General features: G+C 45.7%; 1 protein-coding gene across 1 annotated transcript; it reads right to left on the bottom strand.

Annotated features, from left to right (window-relative positions):
- Positions 1–690: 690 nt before the first annotated feature.
- LOC138249518 (MARCKS-related protein 1-A-like) lies at positions 691–1,161 on the bottom strand. Its single transcript, XM_069203472.1, has one exon. It carries the CDS (start codon positions 1,159–1,161, stop codon positions 691–693), a length of 471 nt encoding a protein of 156 aa, XP_069059573.1.
- Between the last annotated feature and the right edge of the window lie 15,503 nt (positions 1,162–16,664).

The following is a 16,664-nucleotide window of genomic DNA, read 5'->3' as shown; positions in this document are numbered from 1 at the left end:
ACAGCACAGTCCCAAAGTACGTAGTCCACATGGCCACAGGCCAAAGTCCAAGGCCACACATGGCACCTGCCTCAACATGGAGAGAACACTGCAGGGAATCATTTGGGAAATAGGCAGTCACCTCAGGGGGATGGGGGGCACCTCAGCCGGCAGATGTAACAAGACCACTGGTTCTGGAGGGGGAAACATGCCCTGTGCTTGGTCCTAGGGAGTGCAAGGCCACAATCTCTCAAGCGGGTGACTTGCCCACTTGCGCTCTGGAGGGTGCAACATGCCTTGTGTTTGGTTCTGGGGAGTGCGAGGCCACAGTCTCCCATGTGGGTGACTTGCCTACTTGCTCTGGAGGGGGCAACATGCCTTGTGTTTGGTCCTGGGGAGTGCAAGGCCACAGTCTATCAAGTGGGTGACTTGTCCACTGGTTCTGGAGGGGGCATTGTTCCCTGTGCTTTTGATCCTGGGGAGTCTGGGTTAGGTGGGTGTCTTACCTACTGGTTCTGAAGGGGACATGATGCCCTGTGCTCTTGATCCTGGGAGACTGGGTTAGGTGGGTGTCTCACCCACTGGTTCTGGAGGGGGCATCGTGCCCTGCGCTTTTGATCCTGGGTTGTGCAAGGTCACAGTCTCTCTGGTGGGTGTCAAACCCACTGGCTTTGCAGGGGGCAGGCCGCACAGCAGCCTATGGAGGCAGGATTACATACCGTCCGCCCGCGGTGAAGGCTGCTCAATGGTGATGCTGCTGCAGGTGGGGGGAGGATCCTGCCCATTTCCCGCAACCTCGGACGGCTGCTCACTGGAGGTGGTGGTGCTGCTGCTGGTGAGGGGAGGCTCTTGCTCGTCCCCTGCAACTTCGGACGGCTGCACAACCATGGATGATGGTGGGGGCTCAATCACACTTCCTGCCCCAGGCCCCTCGCTCTTCCTGCCTGCTGGTGCTGGCTCTTTGCTCTTCCTGGCAGCTTGGACGGGCTCCTTAGTCTTCCTGGCAGCTGAGGAAGCTTCCTTTGTCTTCCTGGCAGTAGCTTGGGCAGTGTCCTTGCCCTTTCTGGCAGCTGTGGCAGGCTCCTTTCCATTGAGGCTGCCTGGTGCAGGCTCCTTCACCTTCAGGGCATGTGTCCCGGATCCTTTTCCACCACAAGTGGGTGTGCTGACGACTGGGCCCATGGACTGGGAGGCTGAGGTGCTTGGCTGGGTTCTTCCCACTCTGGGCAGACGTGCAGGATGGGGGGAGGGGTAGGGAAGAGGCCAATGGTGGATAGGATCCGTTTTTTAGGGACATTGGGGCTGGAAGAGGGAGAAGGTTTGGGAGTGGAGGAAGAGGGAGTGGTTGTTTGAGTTGTCTATCTGCTGATTTTGGATGTAGGTGCATGGGTTGGATGCTGTTGTGAGGTGGATGGCTGTTGGCTGTCTGAGTGCTTGTGTTTGTGTACCTTGGGAGGGGGAGGACAGACACAGTGGGAGAGGACACAGGGGACGTGTCCATGGCTGTTGTGGAGGTGTCTACCAGTGAGGTGTGTGTTCTGCTTGGTGTGGTGGTGATGCTGGTAGTGGATAATGATGTAGTGCATGTAAGTGTGAATGTAGACGGAACTGGGAGGGAGGTGGAGGAAGAGGAGGAGGTGGAGACAGTGGAAATAGTGGATGTTGGTATGTCTGTATCTGGATGCTATTTGTGTGAGTGCATGTGGGATAAACGTGTGGTGCTTGTATTTTCCTATACCACTCTTGTGTGTTGTCCTGTGTGCATGCTTGTCTGCCTGTGTGCTTGGGATAGATTGGGGTTGAGGGGAATGGAATTGGGAAGAGGAGGTTGGAGGGTGGAAACAGGGACAATGGCTGCCATCAGAGAGGAGGCCAGAGTCTGGCTCAATCTCTGTTGGGCCACCAAGCCAGTGTGAATGCCCTCCAGAAATGCATTAATCTGTTGCATCTGGGCTGCCAGCCCCTGGATGGCATTCACAATGGTTGACTGCCCTACAAAGATGCATCTCAGGAGGTCAAAAGCTTCCTCACTCAGGGTAGCAGGGCTCACTGGGGCAGGGCCTGAGGTGCCTGGGGTGAAGGAGATGCCCACCCTCCTGGGTGAGCGGGCATGGGCAACTCGATGAGGGGCTGCTGAGAGGGTGGTGCTGGTACGGGGGTGGCAGCTGTACCTGTAGCTGGGGTGGTCACATAAGGGGGGATTAGACAAAGGATAATCTTGGTCAATGGCTGCACCAACACCACCGTTGGCATACACAGCACTCTCACACAAAGGGTACAGGCCTACGCACTATGCATTGTACTACCAGTGATATTGCTAGTCACCTGGGCATGTGGAGGGGCACACACCGGCAAATGCAGCACACCTGGGACCCACGCAGCCCTGGCCAGTAGTGGATGCCTAAGAGCTAGGTAGCAGGATTATCCCCTCAGAACCCTAGCCACCAGCGGACCTACGCTGCAATGCCAGGCCTGGCCGAGGGGCACCCACTGACACACATCCCCCACCTGGATACCACCCTACCAGGCGTAAGTTGTAATAATGGGCACTGTACTCACCCCCTAGTGGCTGCTGTGATGCCCTCAAGTGGATAGGCCACTGCCAGTATACAGTGAGTGCTCCACCTGCCAAAGACCCCCAGGGTCAGCACATCCTTGGCGAAGGCACACCATATACCCTTCTTTTGATGGGCGCTAACCTGCAGACGAAATACACACAGGAAAATAGTATTAGTCAAATAATCCTGCCTGTTACACTTATGTCCCACTATACCCCTTCACATCACCATATTCACACACATGGCCCAGCACACAACCAATATGCTGTCCAGAGGACATCCACCCACCCCCGTTACACAAGGCCTTCACACACAACCCCATGTATTTATGCCACATACATCGTGCCCACAGTGTACTCACCTGTAGGTCTGGAGGCCCATACAGCAGTCCGTACTGGGGTAGGACCCCGTTCACCAGTACCTCCAACTCCTCCAAAGTGAAGGCTGGGGCCCTTTCCCCAGTCACCCGGGCCATGGTAGGTTCCAGACACAGGTCACAGCAGCACATGCAGTGTAGGTCCTCTCCTGTTAAAGATCAGGGAGCAAGTGAGGGATGAGATAGAAAATGGCAGTCACATCCGCGGCGGTGCGTACCGTCACAGCTGGCGTAGATCACCATTGGCCACTGTAAGCCATAGAGCCCAATGTTATCCAATGAAGAGTTGAATGGTGGTTTGCGACTGCCTCCTGCAACGGTGCACAATGTCAGCAGAATTACCTAATTTCCACCTGTCCCTCCACACAGCACAGGAGGACGCCATTTCAGGGGGCAGCCCTGGATATTTGCTGCCTCACTGGTGAAATGTAAACATACTGGACAATTCACACTTACCCATTACAAGTTAACAGCATGCAAAGTTCTGCTGTAGCCCCATTGTCAGTTTGTGACTGTCTCCTCACTCTTTTGCCCCATAGATTGCTACTGCTGCGGATCAATAGGAGATGGAGACATACTCCCGTGTACAGACCCCTGGTGGAATTGGCAACAATGGTGGACAGTCACATCATCCTCACTTATAGACTTGTCAGGGCCACAATCACAGAACTGTGTGCCCAATTGGAGCCTGACCTGATATCTGCTATACATCACCCCACTGGGATCCTCCCTCTTGTGCAAGTTCTAACAGTGCTCCATTTCTTGGCAACTGGTTCTTTCCAAGTGACAGTGGGCTTGGCAGCAGGAATGTCACAGCCAATGTTCTCAATAATGCTGATGAGAATGTTGTCTGCCCTGGCATGCTGTTACATTGTATTTCCCCAGGTTGAAGATTTGGCCACAGTCAAGGCCGAGGTCTATGCAATGGGACGTATCCCAAACATAATTAGGGTGATTGATGGAACACATGTTGCATTTGTCCCCCATCAAAATGAACAGGTGTTCAGAAATCGAAAGAGTTTCCACTCTATGAATGTACAGATGGTGTGCTTGGCGGACCAGTACATCTCCCACGTCAATGCTAAGTATCCTGGGTCGGTGAATGACGCCTATGTCCTGAGGAATAGCAGCATCCCAAATGTGATGGCACAACTACAGAGGCACAGGGTGTGGCTAATAGGCGAGCCCTGGTCCTCACCCAGTATATGTAGGTGTATGGGAATGGTGTGGGACATATGGGATAGTTTGTGGCTAAATGTTGTCCCTCAATATTGCAGGTGACTCTGGTTACCCCAACCTATCATTGTTGCTGACCCCTGTGAGGAATGCCAGAACAAGAGCAGAAGAATGTTATAATGAGGCCCATGGGCGAACCAGAAGGATAATAGAAAGGACCTTTGGCTTCCTGAATGCCAGTCCAGGTGCCTCCATCTAACAGGTGGATCCCTGTGCTACTCACCCAAGAAAGTCTGCCAGATAATAGTGGCATGCTGCACGTTGCACAACCTTGTCCTGAGATGCCATGTGCCTTTTCTGAAGGAGGAGGTGGCTGGAGATGCCCATGTGGCAGCAGTGAACCCTGTGGACAGTGAGGATGACGAGGCAGAGGATGAGGACAACAGAATATCAGTCATCAGACAATACTTCAAATGACACACAGGTAAGACAGTGTTACTTCACATTTCAATGAAATGTTTGGGAATTTCTGTGGCACTAGCATGCTATTATTTCCCACTTATATGCCCACTTACTGTACCCTTTGGCAATTCATTTTTTCAGATGTTGGTGACCTCACATATGCTTCTGGTGTGATCACTGCAGTGAACAGGTCATAAACCTACGTTTATTTTTTGTACAGTTGAATTGCAATGTCTGTACTTGTTTAAATTAATACATTCTTAAAAAATTTGATATACTCCATAGTTCTTCTTTTCCAAGGGTGTTTATTGAAGTGCTAAAATATTGAGGGGCTAGTGCAATGTGGATGGGGTAATGATGGAGGAAAGTCCAGGGTATTGTTCCAGTCTGTTTATAGCACTGGTGCATTGTCCAAGGGGACATAGGAAGGGGAGCAATGGAAGTTCAAGGTGGACAGGGTGACAGGGTGGGACACAAGGGTGACAATCAGGAGAGTCTAATTTCCTGGCCGGGGTCTTGGCAAGTGTCTCTGGCTTCTGTCTGGATCGCAGGGAACGTTTGTGGGGTGGTTCACCTTCTGCAGGGGGAGGGGTGCTGGTGGCCTGTTGGTCCTGTGGCGGGGCCTCCTGGCCACAAGCGGCAGCAGAGGTGGAAGGCTGTTCAGATATCTGGCTAGTGGTAGGGGCACGCTGTTGTGTGACTGCCTCCCTCATAATATTATGTGAACGAAGGAACGGTCTAAAGGTAGGGATAGATTAAATCGATATTTTTGAAGAACTCAATACTGTCTTTATGGATTACTTACTTTCCAAAATTTATTGCAACTAGTTATGTGTAAGGAAGATAGTGGCTCATTGGTGAATTATGCAGAATACAAAATATTTACAAAACAACACATTACGCACATAAAATTAAATTCACATTTTCTTCTTGGTTCAACTGAGGCTAACATTTAGCTTCTCAAAGTCTTGAAACTGACCATACCGTCAGTAGAGGGTTGTGCCCAACAACATTTCTTTGTTAGATACTGGTGGTTACAATTTAGAAGTTGTGATTGTAATCCACCCTATTGCTATGATTGGTGGTTCACGTACAAGCAGCTGTCAAATACCTATATATTTTTTAAGGTATTTTGCAGCGCGTATTAAGTGTTTTTTTGTAAAGCTGACTCCAATTAGAGAACACAATCTCGCCGGTATAAGTGTGAACGCGTTTCGGCCTCTTCAATCAGGGCCTCATCAGGACTATTGAGGGGCAACGTCGCTCTACAAAAATTAAGAACAGGGAGACTGGCTAAAAGTATGCTTGAACTATAACTAACGCAAGAGAGCTCTACTATGTACATCAGTGCTGGATTATCACCAAAGAATCCCTGTGCACAGAACTGCTTCTACCCGTGGGGCACACATAATTGCTACAATATAGTGTCTATGGCACCAAGCTTGTGTCAGTGTGTATAAATGTAAAACTATAAAAATATAAAGACATGCTAAACTCAAGCATGCACATTCGGGTACCAACACAAGGCAAGCTATGGGCAATACCTGTTTACGGTAGTGTCTACATTCTACACCGGGAGGCACCGCCTTTTTACAAATTCTGGTGCTGAGTGAGAAAAAGCAAATAACTAACTAGCATGTATTGAAGTGAGAGTTAATGAAAAATGATGAAGAATAATCAAAATGGGGACTCACTGTGCCACTAGAGGTACGGGAAAAACTTTGTGACTAGTTGCATGGGCCGGGCACGAATAAGCGGCGCTTGTAGCCTTGGAGGGCTGCCAGAGTGAGAGCAGAGTGAAATTATTGTATCGTCAAGATAAACCTTAACCCTTCAGTACTAAAATGGCAGCGGTTCAGAACTTACTTAATTTGTCCGCTTAGGTTGTGTGGCAGACGGACGGCGTCCAAATGGACACTTCTCACCCATAAAGGCGGCTGATGTTCCACCAGGGTAAAGTGCTTCCCTGTATCTATCCGCGTCTCAGCCGAGGCGGCATGCCTCATAAAACTAGTGCAGCACACGGTTGTTCAAGTTTGTTTAGAGCTTGCAGGCATTTAGGCCGGCGAGCGTAGTTTTATGCGTGGGGCCGCCGGGCGGCCTCCTTAGGAGGAAAAGTATGCATATCTAGGCTCACAGTATGTGAACCTAAACAGGAATGGATATAATTAACTCAGTTCTCTAAGTCTATACTGTGCAGGACGCACTTGGTGTGTGGCGTTGTTTCATATCTTTAGTGGTGCCTGTATTTAAGCAAATAAGAAAAATATGTGTATTAGCAAAAGCCGCATATCAATTGTAACATTGAAGTATATCATAGTTTAGCCATATCCAAGACCTAGATCTCCTAAGTAGAACGTATACCAATTGTACAAGATCTCTTTAAAGCTAAAATGGTTGCATAAACATTACTGGTATAGAACATGACTGGTATAGGAGCCGTCTGTAAATAAACCCATGTTGTAAAATATTTGTACATGTAACAATGTCTCTTTTCCACATCAGAGTATTAAATAACTTGGCTCCCCTGCCGGAGTGCTGTTTAGCCATCATCCAATCAATGTCCAAACTTCATCAATGTCATTCAGCCCATTCCGGGCTGTTTGGTATGTTTCTATCAGTCTGGCTTCCACTTTAAGAAGTTTATTTGTTGTTGATAATCCATCTGGTTTAGGTTGAACCACAGCCATTACTGTCCATCGAATGTCTTCGACTTTGTGTTTGCACTCCATAATATTGGCCATGTCTGCCAGCACCCCTGCTATTGAGACCAGGGTGTTGTTAATGACCTGCAAGTCGTCCCTGATCCCCTGGTACTGTCTCTCCTGTAGCCGCCTGTTCTCCTGCACATTGTCCAGGATCTGGCCCATTGTGTCCTGGGAATATTGATATGCTCCCAGGATCTCTGCAAGTGCCTCCTGGAGATTCAGTTCCCTGGGCCTGACCTCCCCCTGGCACACAACAGTCCTCCCAGTGTCCCTGGTGGCCTGTGCCTCTGTCCCCTGAACAGTGTGCCCGCTGACCCCAGGTCCCTGATTGTCTTGGAGATGAGGTGTGCCCTGGGGTCCCTGTAGAGGTGGACACACTGCTGATTGACGTGCTGAGGGCAGAGATATGGGTACCCTGGGTAGGTGCTGTGGTGGTAGTGTTTCCTGATGGGGGAGGCTCTGTGGTGGTGTGTGACTGGGCCTGGGTAACCAGCTGTCCAGAGGTCCCTGATGGGCCAGGTTGGTCATCCAGATCCTGAAGACCAGAGTTGCTGTCATCACTGTGGGCTTCTTCTGTTGTAGGGACTGGATATTGCTGGCACCTCCTCTCCGCTGACATTGACTGGGGTACCTGTTGGGATGTAAATGATGTGTTATTGTTTCTGTGTCTGACATACTGTGCATCCATGGCTTGCCCTCTTTGGTTGTATTTGCCCTGGCAGCTTTCAATTGTGTAAGCTGGTATATAGTGGGATAGCTGATTTTCTCTAGTGTACATACTTTAGTGATATGTGTCCATTCATAGACACCACTCTATGCATTGATATGGCATGCAGGGCTTGGCATTGGGACAAGTGAGATGTGATGGTGGAGTATGTGGGATGTAGTGGAGTGTTGGGAGGAGGGTATGTGATGGCATGCAGTTAGGGGAAAGCAGTAGTAGAGAGTTGGCTTACCAGAATCCAGCCCTCCTCCTACTCCAGCCAGGTCCTCAGGATGCATGATTGTCAAGACTTTCTCCTCCCATGCCGTTAGTTGTGGGGGAGGAGGTGGGGGTCCACTGACAGTCCTCTTTACAGCTAGTTGGTGTCTTGTTGCAATGGAACGTACCTTCCCTGTAGGTCGTTCCACCTCTTCCTGATGTCATCCCTAGTTTTTGGGCTCTGTCCCACGGCGTTGACCCTGTCCACCATTCTCTGCCATAGCTCCATCTTCCTAGCTATAGATATCTGCTGCACCTGTGCTCCAAATAGCTGTGGCTCTACCCAGTTGATTTCCTCCACCATGACTTTTAGCTCCTCCCCTGTGAATCTGGGGTGTCTTTGTGGTGCCATGGGTGTTGTGTGAGGCGTGTAGGTGAGGGTGTGTGGGGTGATGTGTTGGGGTGTGTGATGTGGGGTGCTTGGGTGGTGTATAGGTGTAAATAGTGTGTGGCTCTGGTTTTATCTGTGGTCTTGATGTCTGTCTTGTGCCAATGGTTTGTAGTCGTAAAGGGTTGTGGGTAATGCGTGTGTGTGTTTTATAGTGGTGTGTGTATGGGCGTCAGGTGTGTGTTATTTAAATCGACCAATGTAATGTTGTTTTGTATGTGTGTGTTGATTTTGAGCACAGCGGTATGTACCGCCAATGGTTTACCACCGTTGAATGTCCACCGTGGTGATTCGTGGGTCATAATGTGGTGGGCGTTGTTTTGTTGGCATAACGGTGTGGGTTTTGATACTGCCACTTTAGCACTGACCTTTGGACTGGCGGATTTGTGTATGTGGCTGTATTCTGTCAGATTGATGTGTGTGTCATAATGTGGTGAATGGCTATTGACCGCGGCAGCGATAAGTTGGTGTTAGTCAACGTGGCAGTAAGTGAGATTTACGGCCAATGTCATAATGAGGGCCTTTGTTTTATTAAACTTCTATTTCTCTCTCTATCGGCTGCCTTTACTGTGAGTGATTGCATTCTGCTCTTCCATAAGGAGCATATTAGCACACAAAGATGTTTTGTTCCATGCAAGGAACCACTGTGGCAATCACTGATATAACAAAACTGGAGCCCCCCCCCTGCAAAGAACATGGGATGTCCCCCTCCAGACTCATTCATAGCAGGTGCTGTGCTTAGGAGGGGCCCTGGAGGGGGGTTGTGGGGTCTTTGTTACTTCACAGGTGGCAATATGTGCTTTTTGGACCAAAAATGTTTTTTTTTAATTTTTGCTAGATTTTGCTACAATGGTGAGGGCCTGGTAGCCACTACAACAACAAAGTGTTACAAAAGCATGTCAAAACAAGACCCGCATTGACTAAACCAAAATAATCACAAAAAATGTTATATCAGTTGACTTCGCCAGTGCTTGTTTATTTTCAAGCTTCCCATGATCTTGTTTAAAATGGTTACACTCATTTTCCATTAGGAATATTTTTTGGAAATGTTAGTATGCATCAACATATAAATGACGCTTCAAAGAAATAGCACTTAAATGTCAAAGTCTGAACATTTTATTTTGAAAGCAAAGAATCATCACTCTTGCTTACAAGCTTCTGAAAACATGTGCATCTAATCAGAGAGCATTCTGGGAGCATTATACTTAGCCTGATACTTTTAAACTTTTCATACATGTGTATATACACTGTTTCTCTTACTGGAACCACTGTCTGTAGTGCAGTGTGACCTTAAAACGCTCATTTACAGCGCTCACCCTAATGATGAAGGCTTTTAATTAATGAACCTTAAATACATGTTCGAACAGCATGAACCTACAGGCACACATATTACCTCCACTGCAGACAGTTCCTTTCTTTGTAAACTGACAGCCAAATGGTCTGTTCTACAGGCATTTGGGTCTATTTGTCCCAAGGACACAATGAACATGAATATTTGTTGCCTTGACCCCAGGCATCAGGTAATAGGAGTTCCAAATTCCTGGAATAGAAAGGAAAGATTCTGGTGATTGGAAATCTTCTGATGTGTTATTGAAGTGAGGACGATTGTGCTGCATGATGGATTGTTCAGTTGTGTGAGGCTTTTAGATATGTGATGTTGAAGACTCTTCTTTAATGCAAATTAAGTTTGATAAGTGTAGCAAAAGTGCAAGTCTTTTTCTATTGTTTAGGAGATTTTTTTTTTTTAACCTGCTGGTTTTCTCTTATTTAGGTTGAGCAGACAAGTTTTATTTTGATTTATTTAGTGCATGCTCATTGAAGAAGGCTGTGCATTTTTGTTTCTCATTCATGGAGAAAAAGTGGAACGATTCATCGGAGGATCCCCCTTGGTGAGACATCACCACAGACTTGTACTGTCAGTGGTTGGTTCCTGTGAAAGCCATGCCATGATTAGTTGACCTTTGGCATGGATACTAAAGGACTGGTTGTTGTCTGTTAGCTTGTGTTGTGAAATTTTTGGATTATTTTGTGTGAAAATAATGGGTGCTGTGTTGAAAAAGTATGAAGCGTACCTACTACGGTGGGACAGAAGATACCTGCAGAGGGCTCATATGCATAGAAATGATAACTAACATTGGCTTTTATATGTGTAACTGGATTCATGATTGGTATGAATACTTTTTTCTGACAAATAGTTGCAGTTTCCCTTAGAGGGTACCTTTAACATTAGAAATCTAGGTTTGCTGAAGCAGACCATGAACAATAGAAACCTATAATCTAAATCCACACAGCTTGATGCACTGAATGCCTGAGATTAAAAGGCTACAGAGAAGAAGAAAAACAAATGAAAAAGCAGGTGAAGAGTCCATGTAGACAGTGGCTGGAAGGCAAGTGCTTTCATCAGGAGAGATGCTGGCAAGAAGATATGATAGAGGAAGAGATTGTTTTTCCTGCAATAGTGAAACAGACAAAAAGAAATCTGACGAGGGAGACAAAGAAAAGCAGACTAAGAACGAGATTCAGATGAGCAGGATACATTTTTTTATCATCTCCTGCATACACTGATGGTATCCATAGATAAGGGCAGTGTCCTGTGGTACCTGATATGGTTACAGCATGTTATTATGTGAGTTTAGAGGCACATGGTCTGACTATGTCACCAGTTGCAGGTGCATCAGTGAGTGCCCCACCGGAAAATGCATTGACAGTTTTGATGTACACTAGCAGAAATACTACAGTTTTAAATTATGTTTGTTGTTACTGCTGAGTCTCCCAAAGACAGCAATATCTATGTTGGGCTTTTAAAAATTGAATTTGGAGAAATTGTGCAGGGGATAATTGGCACAAACCGATTGATGACATACAATTTAGATGAAAAGTGATATTTGACCAGAGAAGCAGTAAGGTATGCAAACAAAGCACATTATAAGCTTGGGGAGTTGGCTGGTGAGTGTGTGGTTGATATTGGTAGAACGAGAAATGTACAGAAAAATTACAAAATGAATTTGACCAATGATGAAATAAAAGAATTGGGCTCAATAACTTTACAGGCTCAAATTACTGATCAGGTTGAAAAGATAAAAGACTGAAAGGATTTGAAGAAATACAGAAAAAGGTGAAAGAAGAGGGTACTACTAATACAAAAGCTTCAGAGGCAAGAATGAAAGTGAAGGTGGTGTTAGTGATTCTGAGTTAGAGGTAGCTTTAGAATGTATCTTAGAGACATACATGGATGGAATTATGAGCATGCGTGTTTAATGAGAGGTGATCTTTGTGCTGCTACAACAAATTTTCCAAAATTGTGAGAGGAGCTGGAGACATGGTAAAAGGAGGTTCACAGATTACTGAACATTTTGAAAATGCTTTTGGCTGATTTAAATGTGCTGCTTGTGATTATTGTTGCTGTTGATTTGTGTTCTGAGTGTAAGGTTGCTGTTGCTTGGCTGACTGAGGAACTGGCTAGAGTTTTGCCTAATATTTTTCCATCTGAGGTGGTTGCTGACAAGTAGGAAGCAGGAATAGAGTATTTTAAAAAGAAGGTGCCAGAGCAGAAAATTAAGTGGTCAAAACATTTGAGCTCTACACATGAGCTGAAGAAGTCAGTGCATGACTTTTATGAGAGGCTCATGCAGATTTATAAGAAACACAGCATAGTCAAAGAATTTAAGAAAGATGATGCTAGTGAGTTTGTTTCTGCTTAGGTAATGGGTGTGTGTCCTGAGCTTAGCTCTCATATTCAGCACAGTGTGATGTGTTGTCCATCTAAGGGTATTGATAGAATACTGAAATATGCCAAGTACAGTAGTAACTGGTTTGATGAAAAGCAGATAACAAATCACGGAGAATCTGATGGTTGTCCATACAAAGTAGTTTTAGAGCAATGTCAAGAATCAGCTAATGGGTTCTGATGTGGGTTTTGTGTCACCTACGAATTCGGGAATGAATGGAGCGCATTCAATGAAGAAGGGAGAAATGGACATGAGATGGTGCAGATGCAGTCATGAAAGAGGAGTTGTGAATAATTCTGGAATTAGTTTAAATATTGATTTGCTGAACAAGACCATAGGCTGTCATTTCTGCAGTAAAACCAGGCACAGGAAACAGGCATATAGACATGAGGTGCCAAAATTACTGGGTGACCCATGCCTACAGGTGTGAAGTGTGGTTCGTAGTTCATAGTTGACATTGAAGTGTGTTGGGATCCTGAATAATGCTCTTCAAGATCAATATTTTATGCCTGGTGTTAGTCACATTAGTGATTGTCTGGCTTGTAGCAGGTACTACAAACCCAAATCTGAAAGTTAATTGGGGGGTAAAACAGGCTGCAGGATCACAGTTTTTTAAACTAAATTTTCATGCCGACTCAGACTAAATATAGACATAAAATATTTTAAGGTATTGGTCAAGAATTGAGTTTTAGGATTGCCTCAAGAGGCAAGCCTTGATAATTTCAGTTGGAATAAAGTAATATGTAGAAGTTAACAATAAGGAAGGCAGAGGTAACTTCTACTGGAGAAGATGAATTAAAAATTAGACACAGATTCCCAAAATCCTCTCTAACCTCTTTTCACCATGAATGGTTTATGTGTGAAGAAAACTCCATTCATATGCTATACAAATCTCCAGATGAGGGAAGAAGAGTCTTTGGGATACATCACAAGGTATTCCCTGTAAAGCATATAAAGACTTTTGTTTGGTGCAGTTTTCCAGGAGTACTTCTAAAATGTCTGTAAATAGAAAAAAACATAAAAGTGCACTCAGGTGAAGATGTAAATATTCCTACCAATGTTTACATTTATTTTTGTGAACAGGATTCACTCTGCATCTTCTGTAGGCCTGTAGCAGAGTCTTTGATCTACCTGAGGCCAATGTATCTGTAATAAGATAAGTGCTAAAATGCTGTTAATTTGCTGTATGTGAGCACGTTAATATAATCTCAGTACACCTGTTATATTCAAAACGCTAAGGGGCATAGTTATACTTTGTTTGAGCCAGATTTGCATCATTTTATGACGCAAATCCGGCGCCAACTGAACTCCATATTAACCCCTTCGCTGCCAGGCCTTTTCCCCCTCCTGTGCCGAGCCTTTTTTGGGCTATTTGGGGCAGTTAGTGCTTAGGCCCTCATAACTTTTTGTTCACATAAGCTACACACGCCAAATTTGCATCCTTTTTTTCCAACATCCTAGGGATACTAGAGGTACCCAGAATTTGTGGGTTCCCTTGAAGGAGACCAAGAAATTATCCAAAATACAGTGAAAATTTAGTTTTTTTTAAAAAAAATGGGAAAAAAGGGCTGCAGAAGGCAGCTCGTGGTTTTTTCCCTGAAAATGGCACCAACAAAGGGTTTGCGGTGGCAAGATCACCATCTTCTCAGCTTTCAGGAACAGACAGACTTGAATTGGAAAACCCAATTTTTCAATGCAATTTTGACATTTTACTGGGACATACCCCATTTTTACAATTTTTTGTGCTTTCAGCCTCCTTCCAGTTAGTGACCAAAATGGGTAAGAAACCAATGCTGGATCCCAGAAAGCTAAACATTTCTGAAAGGTAGACAAAATTCTGAATTCAGCAAGGGGTCATTTGTGTAGATCCTACAAGTGTTTCCTACAGAAAATAACAGCTGAAAGAAAAAAATATTGAAGTTGAGGTAAAAAAACTGCCATTTTTCTCCACATTTTAGTCTGTAACTTTTTCCTGCGATGTCAGATTTTTTAAAGCAATATACCTTTACATCAGCTGGACTCTTCTGGTTGCGGGAATATATAGGGCTTGTAGGTTCATCAAGAACTCTAGGTACCCAGAGCCAAAAAATGAGCTGCACCTTGCAATGGGGTTTTATTCTACACCGGGTATACAGCAATTAATTTGCTGAAATATAAAAAGTGAAACATAGGTATCAAGAAAACCTTTGTATTTCCAAAATGGCCACAAGATAAGGTTTTGAGAAGCAGAGGTTATTTGCACATCTCTGAATTCCGGGGTGCCCATACTAGCATGTGAATTACAGGGCATTTCTCAAATAGACGTCTTTTTTACACACTGCCTTACCTTTGGAAGGAAAAAATGTAGAGAAAGACAAGGGGCAATAACACTTGTTTTGCTATTCTGTGTTCCCCCAAGTCTCCCGATAAAAATGGTACCTCACTTGTGTGGGTAGGCCTAGCGCCCACAAAAGGAAATGGCTCAAAACACAACGTGGACACATCACATTTTTTCACAGAAAACAAGAGGTGTTTTTTTGCAAAGTGCCTACCTGTGGATTTTGGCCTCTAGCTCAGTCGGCACCTGGGGAAACCTAGCAAACCAGTACATGTTTTAAAACTAGACACCTAGGGGAATCCAAGATGGGGTGACTTGTGGGGATCTGACCAGGTTCTGTTACCCAGAACCCTTTGCAAACCTCAAAATTAGACCCCAAAAATACCTTTTCCTCTCATTTGGGTGACAGAAAGTTCTGGAATCTTAGAAGAGCCACACATTTCCTTCCACCCAGCGTTCCCCCAAGTCTCCTGATAAAAATGGTACCTCACTTGTGTGGGTAGGCCTAGCGCCCACGAAAGGAAATGGCTCAAAACACAACGTGGACACATAAAATGTTTTCACAGAAAACAGAGTTGTTTTTTGCATAGTGCCTACCTGTGGATTTTGGCCTCTGGCTCAGTCGGCACCTGGGGAAACCTAGCAAATCAGCACATTTTAAAAAACTAGACACGTAGGGGAATCCAAGATGGGGTGACTTGTGGAGATCTGACCAGGTTCTGTTACCCAGAATCCTTTGCAAACCTCAATATTTGACCCAAAAAACACTTTTTCCTCTCATTTCGGAGACAGAAAGTTCTGGAATCTGAGACGAGACACAAATTTCGTTTTTACCCAGCGTTCCCCCAAGTCTCCCGATAAAAATGGTACCTCACTTGTGTTGGTGGGCCTAGCGCCCATGAAAGGAAATGGCCCAAAACACAACGTGGACACATCACATTTTTTCACAGAAAACAGAGGTGTTTTTTACAAAGTGCCTACCTGTGGATTTTGGCCTCTAGCTCAGCCCACACCTGGGGAAACCTAGCAAACCAGCACATTTTTTAAAACTAGACACCTAGGGGAATCCAAGATGGGGTAACTTATGTGGATCTGACCAGGTTCTGTTACCCAGAATCCTTTGCAAACCTCACAATGTGACCAAAATAACACTTTTACCTCTCATTTCGGTGACAGAAAGTTCTGGAATCTGAGAGGAGCCACAAATTTCCTTCCACCCAGTGTTCCTCCAAGTCTGCCGATAAAAATGGCACCTCACTTGTGTGGGTAGGCCAAGCGCCCACAAAAGGAAATGGCCCAAAACACAACGTGGACACATCACATTTTTTCACAGAAAAAAGTGCCTAACTGTGGATTTTGGCCTTTAGCTCAGCTGGCACCTGGGGAAACCTAGCAAACCAGCGCATTTTTGAAAACTAGAAACCTAGAAGAATCCAAGATGGGGTGACTAGTGGGGCTGACCAGGTTCTGTTACCCAGAATCCTTTGCAAACCTCAAAATTTGGCCAAAAAAATACTTTTTCCTCTCATTTCGGTGACAGAAAGTTATGGAATCTGAGAGGAGCCACAAATTTCCTTCCACCCAGCATTCCCCCAAGTCTCCCAATAAAAATGGTACCTCACTTGTGTGGGTAGGCCTAGCACCCACGAAAGGAAATGGCCCAAAACACAACGTGGACACATCACATTTTTTCACAGAAAACAGAGGTGTTTTTTTGCAAAGTGCCTACCTGTGGATTTTGGCCTCTAGCTCAGCTGGCCCCGGGGGGCAGAAAAGGCCTAAAATAAATTTGCCCCACCAACCCCCCCGGGGAGCGACTCTTGCTCACACAAAAAAAAAAAAAAATCGCCCTGGTGCCTAGAGGTTTCTGCCCCCCCTGGGGGCAGATCGGCCTCATAACAATAGGCCGATCTGCCCCCAGGGGGCGCAGAAATGGCCTTAAATAAAATTTTGCCTACGGAGTCGCTCCCCTTGCGTGACATTGGCGCAA

The sequence above is a fragment of the Pleurodeles waltl genome, chromosome 8 (genome assembly GCF_031143425.1).
Source record: "Pleurodeles waltl isolate 20211129_DDA chromosome 8, aPleWal1.hap1.20221129, whole genome shotgun sequence".
NCBI classification, from domain to species: domain Eukaryota; kingdom Metazoa; phylum Chordata; class Amphibia; order Caudata; family Salamandridae; genus Pleurodeles; species Pleurodeles waltl.
This window is presented reverse-complemented; position numbering and strand designations above follow the sequence as displayed.

Bases quoted from the DNA above. Each gene is read 5' to 3' on its own strand.
- LOC138249518 (XM_069203472.1), bottom strand. From the start codon at position 1,161: ATGGGCCCAGTCGTCAGCACACCCACTTGTGGTGGAAAAGGATCCGGG.